This window comes from Echinops telfairi, unplaced genomic scaffold (genome assembly GCF_000313985.2).
Source record: "Echinops telfairi isolate 266 unplaced genomic scaffold, ASM31398v2 ScPeMD7_7469;HRSCAF=8507_1, whole genome shotgun sequence".
Taxonomy (NCBI): Eukaryota; Metazoa; Chordata; class Mammalia; order Afrosoricida; family Tenrecidae; genus Echinops; species Echinops telfairi.
In genome coordinates this window covers 91,503,551-91,514,238 of record NW_022111373.1, presented here as the reverse complement: position 1 = coordinate 91,514,238, position 10,688 = coordinate 91,503,551, and the positions used below count along the sequence as shown (strand labels likewise).

At 40.5% G+C, this 10,688-nt stretch overlaps 1 protein-coding gene across 1 annotated transcript in view; it reads left to right on the top strand.

Moving 5' to 3' along the window:
* Window positions 1-10,317, top strand: part of NDUFAF2 (NADH:ubiquinone oxidoreductase complex assembly factor 2) — a 211,543-nt gene extending 201,226 nt beyond the window's left edge. The window contains exon 4 of the mRNA XM_004703705.2: window positions 9,992-10,317. Coding sequence (XP_004703762.1) covers window positions 9,992-10,231 — 240 coding nt within the window. The 3' untranslated portion in view covers window positions 10,232-10,317. The remainder of the gene's footprint in view (window positions 1-9,991) is intronic.
* Window positions 10,318-10,688: the final 371 nt, after the last annotated feature.

Here is a 10,688-nt window from a genome sequence, read left to right as displayed (position 1 = left end):
CCTTTCAATTAGCCCCACATGTGATTATCAGCCAGGTTGGCACAATTAACTAACTCAGTATTATTGAAATATTCTTTGCTAGAAGAATTATCAGTTGACTAGGTTGAGGCTTAAAGAGAAAAACAAACAAACAGGGTTAAGGACTATTATTTAGAATTATATGAAAAGGCTATCTTTCTTTTTTATTTGTTTATATCACACAAATAAGCACACTATTATAAAAATACTATTATCTTGTTAAGTGCCACTGAGTCATTTCTGACTCATAGCAACCCTATGTTCAGCAGAAGGAAACACTGCCCTGTCCTGCGCCATCCTCACGATCGTTCCTGTGCCTGAGCCCATTGCTGCAGCCACAGTGTCCGTCCATCTCTTTAAGGGCTGCTTCTTTTTCTCTGCCCCACTACTTTATCAAGTATGATGTCTTTCTCCAGGGACTGGTCTCTCCTGACAACATGTCCAAAGTACATAAAGCCATCCTTGCCTCTGAGGAGCATCTGGCTGTACTGTTTCCCAGACCGATTTGTTGGTTCTTTTGCCAGTTCATGGTACTTTCAGTATTCTTCACCAGCACCATAATTCAAGTGCAGGGATTTTTCCTTGGTTTTCCTTACTCAGTGTCCAACTTTCACATGCATGTGAAGCAACTGTTGAGTTGGGTGCACCTTAGTCTTCAAAGTAGCATACTTGCTTTTCAGTACTTTTAAGAGGTCTTGTGCAGCAGATTAACCTAATGCAGTGCATCATTTGATATCTTGATGGCTGCTTCCATAAGCATTGATTGTGGATCCAAGCAAAACAAAATTTTGAGAACTTCAGTCTTTTCTCTGTTTATGTTATTCTGATGTCTTCCACATCTTAAGTTAGTATAAGATAACTTATCATTTGTAGTATTCATAAGGTTGTTTGTTGTATTCTTAGATATACACCCAAATATTCAGTTCTATTTTATAATATAGATTCATGGTTGTTAACTGCCTCACCTCAGGTTCAAGTGTGGTTCCTGAGACACAGAATGATTTGGATACATAAATGGGAAAGAACCTAATGTCTGTGCTATACGTCAGGATCCCTAGTGGCATCATCACTAGGGAGCCTACACGGGTCTGCTGGCGCGAACGTTAGCCATTCAAAACCACCAGCCATTCCAGGGGGGCAATAGAGGCTTTCTGCTTGCACAGAGGCAGTTCTACTCTGTCTTACAGGATCACCATAAGCTGGGAGAGACTCCATGACACTGTTTGGTTGTTATTACTAATGAAGAGATCATATTACATAGGTCAATCAACAGATTACATTACTTTACATAATTAATAGATTGCTTTCTTTGCCATGATTTTATTAATTAAGGGGGAAATTAACTTGTTAAGGCTTTTCATCATTGCCAAACATATAGATAGCAATTTGGAACACTGAATACACCAACAGTACCACTACCACAAGAGCTCTTAAAGCAGGGTGGACCCACAGCAAAAGAGGTATAGCCTTTGAGGCCTGGAGTTCATATCACTGCATTAATGAATAGTCCACAAAAAAATAACCATTAATTGCTTATGTTACAAAAACAAAATGAACCTGTTAAAGGCATCCAGAGCTCTTTTCTTTTTTTCTTTCCTTTTCAGTATCATCCTTCACAGATGATTGTAGTTTATATTATAATCTTTACATCAAAAAATATATATACTCAAACATTGAATACATACTTTTTACAGATGAGCTTATGTTTTCCCAATATTCAGACTCTATAAACAACTCAAGCCCAAGCACATTTGCTCCACCTCAGTACTTTCCTGGCTGTGTTGAAATGAGCAGGAAGAATGATCATTCATAGGAAATATATTTAAGGAAAGTTCTGAAATGCAGATCTGGGTACTAACGAATAATTAAAATGAGCAATTTGTGAGCTCCCTGTTGTCCACGTGACTTTTTTTCCTCTTCTTCTTCAAGATTGGTTGAGAATGATGTTCTTTAATACTTCAACTCAGGGGACTTTCCAATGTGACTCTCCCATTGACATTGTCATTATCAACTCCACTGGCTTATCTTCAAACAAATAAGAAAGGCCATTGTGGGCATCCTGCTCCACCTCCCACGCCAGGGAGCCTGTACAATGGTGAAAAACTTGGGAGGCTTGGTTGGCAGTTTTTCAGTCGAGTGGAGCTAGGGCATTAATCAGGCACTGTCTCTCCCTCTCAGACGGCTCTGTTAACGTGGGCCTTGCATATGGTCATGATCGTCTTCTTGCCTTTCAGGGTGTGCTTCTCCTGAAATAGATGGTCACTGATAACTTTGCAAAGCTTGAGAAAGTCTCTTGCTGGGGGCACAATCATAATAAGCCTCAGTATCCACAACAGTCATTTCAAAAGACAGTATGATAATGCTCATGTGCTCAAGAAATTGGAATGGGCATGCCACCAGGCCAGGACATCCACCCCTCCCAGAAAAGCCGGCATGTTTCTCTTCGGTGAAGTCCTTCCTTGTAATCTCTCCCAGTGGTGTTTAGACTTTATGTAGGCTCATTTTCCCTCTCGTATTATTTCCAATCAGCCTGAAGTACTAACATTCCAGTTTCTGATCGTTTGTTTACTTCCTGAGGTTTGCTTCTGACAAATGGGCTCCGATTCATCTAACTGAAAATGTGCTTGGTACTGCTTTCCAGTGGAAGGATATCTGCATTGTACAGAAGATTCGAAATTGGAGAGGGTGGTTTTTTTGGGGGTTTTTTGCCCTTTAAATTACTCTGTTGTCTTATAGCTTACACTGTTTCTAATTCAAACTTTGTTTGATTCTTTGTTTCTTTTCTGAGCGGGCTTCAAAACGTTTGTGGGAAAATTGAATTAAAAGATAATGGAATCCTGCCATGAACTTTTTGAAGTTCCCTCATGTAAATATCCTTCCCCCACCCCCACCCCCTGTGGTTACTTGTAAGACATTCTCTTTTTAATTTTTCAGCAAGCTGATGTTGGGAAGCTTCTGGTTTCTTTACCTTTTTCAAGCTTGCTTTCTGTTGGCCTGGGTATGCGGGTGTATTGCTTATCTGTTGGGCAAAGACAAGGGTAAGTATGAAATGATTGCTAAGGCGGCTCCGGCTCATTTATGCACGGGTTCATTCCAAACAAAATGTGTTTATACCTGTCTTTAATCACTTGGTGACTGAAGACAAGTACTGTCGGTAATAAACTTGTCTTCATCTCGTTAAGGTGCCTTTTAAAATGTTTCCAATCAGTGGCTTCTGATGAAACCTGTTGGGCCAGTTCAATTCAAGGCAAAGAGTTCATCTCAGATTACCTCCCTGCCAGTGAGCCCTTGCTCACTCGGTCGCCACCTCTAACACTGTCACTGTTTACAGTCATAGAACGCCTCATCTTTCTCCCACAGAGAGGCTGGTGGTTTCGAACTACATATCTTACAGCCCGGTGTGTAACCACTATGCCAACAGGGCTCCTGACCAGGATGCTTGGGAAAGGTTAGAAATGAAAACACCACCTTCAGAAGGGTAACCCCTTGATGGATGATGTCATGAGCCAATAGCTTCCCATTGGGTGTTGCTGTTGTTGAATAAAGGTACAGGTGATTTTATAGCAATACTTTTTAGTTGCCCTCCTATTTAGTTATGGCATTCTTCCCTCTCCTATCTTTTTGTGACTCCAATTACATAGATGAGGGAGCATCAAAAAGTTCACAGAAAGATTCTATTATCCATTGATTGCATTCTTCCACGAACTCTGGAAGCCTCCTCTTATGTTAGACTGCTTGATATGGCCCCACTGCTCACTAAGTCTCTGTTCGTCTTTCTGAAGGATTTTTTTCTTTGGTTTGGATTTCTTTTGCCTTATTTTTAAACTGTTTTTTCTTCTGCAGTTTCCAAGCTGCTCAGCCCACTATTATTTTTTTCATTTTAGATATTGCATTTTTTTCACTTCCAAAAGTTCCATTGGTTCATATTAATAGTTTCCATATCTGTCCTCTTCCTATATATCTTTCTTTTAAATTCTTGGTCATATTTATAACAAGAACGTACTGCTATCCTGTTGATTCCAACTCATTCTGACCCCCTAGGACAGAGAGAACTGCACATAGGGCTTCCAAGAATATAAATCTTTACAGAAGCAGACTGCCGCCTCATTGAGCAGTCAGTGAGCAGCTGAGTGCTCTAACCACTACGCACCAGGGTCCCTTCATATTTAAAATACAATTGAAAGGCAATGCCTGCTAATTGAATCACTGTATATTTGGGTCTTAATCTGTATGCTGAGCAAGAGTCAAAGAAGCTGAATTATATGAAGAAGAGTGTGGTATAGGCATTGGAGGAAGGCTAATTAACTACCTGAGAAATGCAGATGACACAAACTTGCTTGCTGAATGTGAGGGGGACTTGCTGATGAAGATCAAGGGTTGCAGCCTTCAGTATGGATCATAACTTAATGTAAAAAGGCCAAAATCTTCACAAGTGGACCACTAAGTAGCATCATGATAAAAAGATTGAAGTTGTCAAGAATTTCATCTTGTTTGGTTCCAAGACCAATGCTCATAGAAGCAGTAGTCAGGAGCTCAAAGGTGCGTTGCATTTGGGTAAATCTGCTGCACAAGACCTCTTGAAAGTGTTCAAAAGCAAGGATGTTAATTTTGAGAACTAATTTGCACCTAAACTCAAGCTAAGGTATTTTCAGTTGCTTCATATGTATGTGAAAGTTGGACATTGAATAAGGAAGATTGATGCATTTGAACTATGGTTGGTGTTAGTAACGAATATTAAAAGTACCATGGACTGCCAAGAAAATAAAAAAATTGGTCTTGGAATAAGTCGAGCCAGATGCTTCTTAGAGGCAGGGGTAATAAGAATTGATCTTGTGCACTTTAGACATATTGTCAAGACATACCAGTCCCTGGAATAGGACCTCCTGCTTGGTAGACAGGCAGCAAAAAGGAGAAAGACCCTCACCGAGATGGACTGACACAGTGGCTATAACCATGTTGCACATAAGTCGAAACTGAGTTGAAGGCACCTGAGATAGTTAAGGTTCATTGTGCCAACCTGGCCAATAAACACATGTGGGATTAATTGAAGGGCAGGGAGATAACTGACTCGGTGAGCCTCACCTTTCCAATTCTCGGGTCTCTTGCTTTCTGATGGTCAGACCAGGGTGCAGCTGCCTTAGCCAGTTCCATGCTTCATCTGGCAAGGCTTACTTTCTGCCAGACATCCCTGAGGAGATGCCACATGGACCTACTCTGATGCAGCCCTGGGTGCTGAAGCAGCCATGTGGAGACCCCTGCCAGTGCTGAGATGCTTACACACTCACTGAGTCGGCTTTCCTCCTGCAGTCAGTGACCTTGCATGTGTTTTGTGAGATTGAGGAGGACTTTGTAGATCCATGTTGGACATATGGGCTAATGTTGGACTTATGGTCTTGAACAGCACTGAGTTGGGATGCTTTCTTAATGTACACTTATAAAACTCTCTCATATACATGTTTCTGTGGATTTGTTTCTCTAGTCTAACTAGACTAACACAGCACCTAATGACAACAGTCTAGGGTAGTGGTTACTCAATGGCCTGCTAACTGCAAGGTCTGCAGTTTGAAACCACCAGCCTCTTCATGGGAAAACGACAAGGTTTTCTCTTCCCATAAAGAGTCACTGTCTCGGAAATCCACAGGAGCAATTTTAGCCTGTCCTATACAGTCACTACGAGTCGGAAAGGAGTCTGTGGCAGTAAGTTTGGTTAAGTGAATCTGTCTTCAAAGGATCCCGAGTGGCACAGTGGTTAAGTATTCGGTTGCTAGTCCACAGGTGAGCAGTTTGAACCCACCAGCTACACTGCGGGGGAAAGATGAGGCAGTTTACATGTCAAGATTTACAGCTTTGGAAGTCCTGCGTTTGACTGTTCTCCAGGGTTGCTCTGAGTCCAAACTCGCTCGCCAGCATTGGGTTTGATTTGTCTCTCAGCCTGTCTCCAGAGCCCATGTTTTTACAACTGTGCTAACAGACTGTGCAGAGGGAGCAGCAAGGTAGAAATGCGAGACTGTGACCATTATAATCAAGGTGGTTCCAAGTGTGCCAAGCAGAAGTAAAGAGCCTGGGAAATGACAATTGCATAGTGAGAAAGATGATGGGGCAGGAGCAGCAAAAGAAATGGAGACGTAGCACTTGATAGAATGCATACGAAAGAGGACAGACACAATGTATGGGAACAAGTCAGCTTGTGCGGTGGGAAAGAAGACGTGTAGTACAGGAAGGGACAAGCAGAAAAGCACGCTTTTTATTAACCAGTTGCAGCAAGGATGGCCATCCCAGTAACAGACATGCGTTGGCGAAAGATGCAGAAACTTTCGGAAGATCTAACCATGTGAGAAGGATAGTTTGGATGGGTGGGTGGGTGGGTGGATGGATAGGTGGATGGATGGATGGATGGATGGATGGATGGATGGATGGATGGATGGATGGATGGGTGGATGGATGAGGGAGTACCCAACAAAAACTGAAATTTTCCCAAAGTGAGGAGACATGGTGCTATTCTTATGACCCTGAAAGCAAACATCATCTATCAAGCCATTAGAAGACTCCATCATTTGTTTTTTAATGGGAGGGGGATGGCTTTGGGCGTGATGATGTGGCTACATGAGGTAGTTTCAAAAAGGACTTTATCAGCTGTCGTTTTGCCTACAAAGTGGGAAGTCTTTGTTGCAGAGGACGCTGTTTGCTCCTCCGTGGTCTACCGTGCAATTCTTACACCATTGGTTTTTCATTTTAGGCGGAGGACTCTTTCTGGACTTCAGGAAAGTTCTAGAACCTCTAGGATGGTGGTTCCTAATTCACAAGTCTAAAAGAGCAGAATAGAAGAAGAATGTAAAGGGGCAAAGTGCCATTAAATAGAAGGAAGATAATATAAATTCTGCCACATTAAAAAAATTGCATTGAAGACAGTGGTGGTTTTAAATCACTGCAAGCAGTCAGTTGGCTCCCTCATGATCTGCTCTGATGAAGCCGAGTTTCATTTTAGAGAACACCTTCATGAAAAAAAATTAAAGGTCAACTTCCCTGTCGCATTTCCCTAGTGGAAGGGCTATGCACAGAAATATAGGGTCAGACCTTCTAGTGGAACCAGACACTCATGTCTCAGGCTAAAGGCATGAAGATTATGCACCTCAACAACACGCTCGAGTCCACAGTGTGTCTGTGGGTATGCCCGTGGCCCTTCCCCGCCTGCCCTTTGGGAAGCAGATTGAATATATGTATCCCAAACCTTTAAATATGTCAACAGTGTGAGCCACAACTAGGAAGTTTGTTCAAGGAAATGATCATTGCTGTGCACAGAGAATTCTCTAGAGATGGTCATCACAATGTTATTTATGTAATGGAAACTTTAAAGTGAATGACTGGAAATAGCAACATGGGGAGTGGATACATAAATACATACAAGGGATAAAATACCATGCAGCCAACTTTGTTTTATGTTGAAGAAAAATATTTATTGACAAGGAGAAAAGCAGTATGTAAAACGATGTTTTAAAAATATAAACATTTATGTGGGGGGAAAAACCCAAAATAAAAACCAAAAACCCTTGTTCTTGATTTATCCCTGCAGAAACAGTGAAACATGCTCAATTTATTGATAAACATGTTGAGATTCAAGGTGATCTTTCCACAGAAAGAAAAAAACCCTTGCATTGTTAGTTTCTACTCTATAACAGATGTTCTCAAGAGATGATTTCTGTTTATCTTTAGTCTGAAAATTCCTACTTTCTCCACTTCACTACAACTACTTTTGTCAATCCCAAATATTTAGAAGACTAGATTTCCTTTCATAAATGATTTATGTTGTTTAATTTTCCTGGAAGCTGTTAGCAGGGATCTGGTGACAATTAAGTTTTGTTTTTCGTTTTTAAAGAGAAAAAAAAAATTTTTTTTTAAGTAGTCTTCCTGTTCTCTAAGTCTGCAATCTTTAATCCATCGTCATCATGTGAAAATAATGAACATGTTCAGATTGGTTTTTCATTTGCCTTAATATAAGTAGCTGTTATATGGAAAGAGACTGACTTGACGCCAAGCTGACTAGAGGAATTATGGGCAGGAGAATGAGAAGACCAGCTCTCTGCTCTCCATTTTCAACTTATCCCAAGGCCAAGGCTTGCAGCAGCTACAGGACTACCGCAGTAGAGGTTCACTTAGTGAAGTCACATGGGCCATGGGGCTGGCCTATCCCAAAACCAAGCAAGCTCCACACCAGCTTCTGAGACGCCTCTTGCTATTTGTGATGGTTACTAGCGCAAGTTTAAATTGGTCCTGAATCTTCCCTTCTGCTCCAAAGAAGGAGCTTCCATGTGTGTAGACAGGGCTGTTCAGTGTCATGGGCACAGGAAGTGAAAAAGGGTCTTGGCCTACCACCACTAGTTCAAGATTTCTAGTGTCATCATTTTGAGGAACTGTCTTTGTGGACATGTTCAACTCACCCAAGAATTCCACAGGGTAATTTTTTAAATTACTTTTTAAAGTTGTACTTGTATATAATTCACAATTCAATAGTTCAATCATATTAAAAATATTTGTACAATCACCACAATCAATTTTAGAACATTTTCTTCTTTCTTGTACTCATTATTAGCTCCTGAACCCCCCAAGAGACCATTAAGGCAGTTATTATCCCAGTAGATTTTCCTCTCCTGGATTCTACAAGGTGTCTTAAAGGCAAAGCCTGACTTTTCTACAACCAGCCTCACCCAAAGTGAAGTTCCCTACCCTGAGCACATAGTTCCTATGGTTATTAATTATCCACAGGGTTGCGCTTTTGTGCAAGTAACAAGAACAGTCATTAAATTGTTCTTTCCCACACGTGTGCTTGGGGACAGTTCATTAGATGAACCAACCTGGTCATGTCGGAAAGTTTGTGATGCTCCAATTTTTTTTCCTTGAAGTAGAAACCATTGTTTTAAATGACTTACCTTTCCAGGCTGTATCATCCTTTAAAGAGGCTTAAGTATTGCCTTTAGAGGATAATCTGTTGAAATTTTAAAAAATAACTTGAGAAATTGTTTGTTTTGAGGTATTAGTTAATATTCTAATATTCCCACTTTTTAGTAAAACAAAATATGTATCTTTAATGAGACATTAAAAAATCAAATTGGAAAGAACAAAAAATCTGATCCATGCTGATGCAATTGTCAGTACAGATGAAAAATCAATAAAGATGAAATTCTGTTTTAACATGCACCTTTTCAAATTTTAACACCTCTGAAGTCAGGATGTGTGTGGAGAAGTCTAATTGCCTTTTTTAGCATACATGCCAACAATGCTTTTTAAAATCGTTGGCTGTGCATTTGATAAGGAAACATAATAAAGGTTTGATGTTCTTTTTGAGAATAACTAGAGAAACACAAATGCAGTTTGCACTGATTGAAGCAGCATTTCCAGTATGTGCACAATATGTCCACTGACCCCACTCTTGTCCTCCTCGTTTCAACACATGCCGGAGAAGGGAACTTCAGAAGGGCTGCGTCTGCAACCACAGAAGGAAGGGGCTCTTAGAAGTTACCCGGTACTGTCTATTGCAGTTAGTGGTACGGCTTCTCGCCTGCCAGCCTTTCACTTCATTTCCAGTAGAAAAGTAGTGTCACTGATGACTAGTTGGAGGCAGAAAATAGCTGCTAAACCTAGAAAAATCTTTTGAGAGTGACAGTTATGTTTCATGTTATATTTCCTGTGTGTCATACTTCACTTTTTGGGTGGTAAATACGTCGCTATGGTGGTTATTCCTATCATAATGATGGCAAAACTGTTTAGATTCTTTTCTGGAACACTGGCAGATAATCAAATATTTTTTCTGATGTATCCTATGTAGGACCACATTGTATCTAATTACAAAACAAATACCCTGTATATAATATGCATTTTTGTTCTTATTGGGGCACTTTATTTTCTTAAAATCTGTTGCTTTTGTGGGGCATTTCCTTGTTGAAATTTAATAATTTCTTCCATGTATATGTGCATGCAGGAAATCTTGAAGAATGAAAAATATAGAGAAGACATAAAAATAAAAAGCGAGGAATTTTATAAGGAAAAACTCTTAAGTAAAGAGGAACTCTTGGCTCTCCCTGTTCACACTCAAATCAAAGGGCACGCCTCTGCTCCACACTTCGGGAAGGAAGAGCCCTCGGAGGGCCCCACCAGCACGGGGCAGACCTTCCAGCCAGGATCCTGGATGCCTCAGGATAGCAAGAGCCAGAAAAAGTGAAGAGCTAGGATAAACCATTTTCTGTACATGGATGTATTTTAACAAATAAACCAGAGAAAGTTATGTTGTATTTTCAGAATGTAAAATGGTTCTCTACTAGTTCATTTAACTTTTTTAATGTGCCTAAGAAATGTGAGATGGCAAAATATAAAGACCTAAAATCTTTGTCATTTTATGAATTTGAATCAAGCTGTTTCCTTTCCTTGAACAATGTCCATGAGAAGTGGCACGTGATCGTGCATGCTCAATACAGTTCGGGTCCTTACAGTCACTAAGGAACAATCCACAGATCTACCTGGTAGAAATTAGGGTAAATACAACTCTCTTAAATGATCAAGTACAACAGGAAGGGGGTGGGGGGGGCGCACACTACTGTTTCTGAGCAATACTGAAGGAATAGCCAGAAATATCATCTTAGATTTCATAAAGTTTTGAAGGGCCATATATCTTCCAGAGT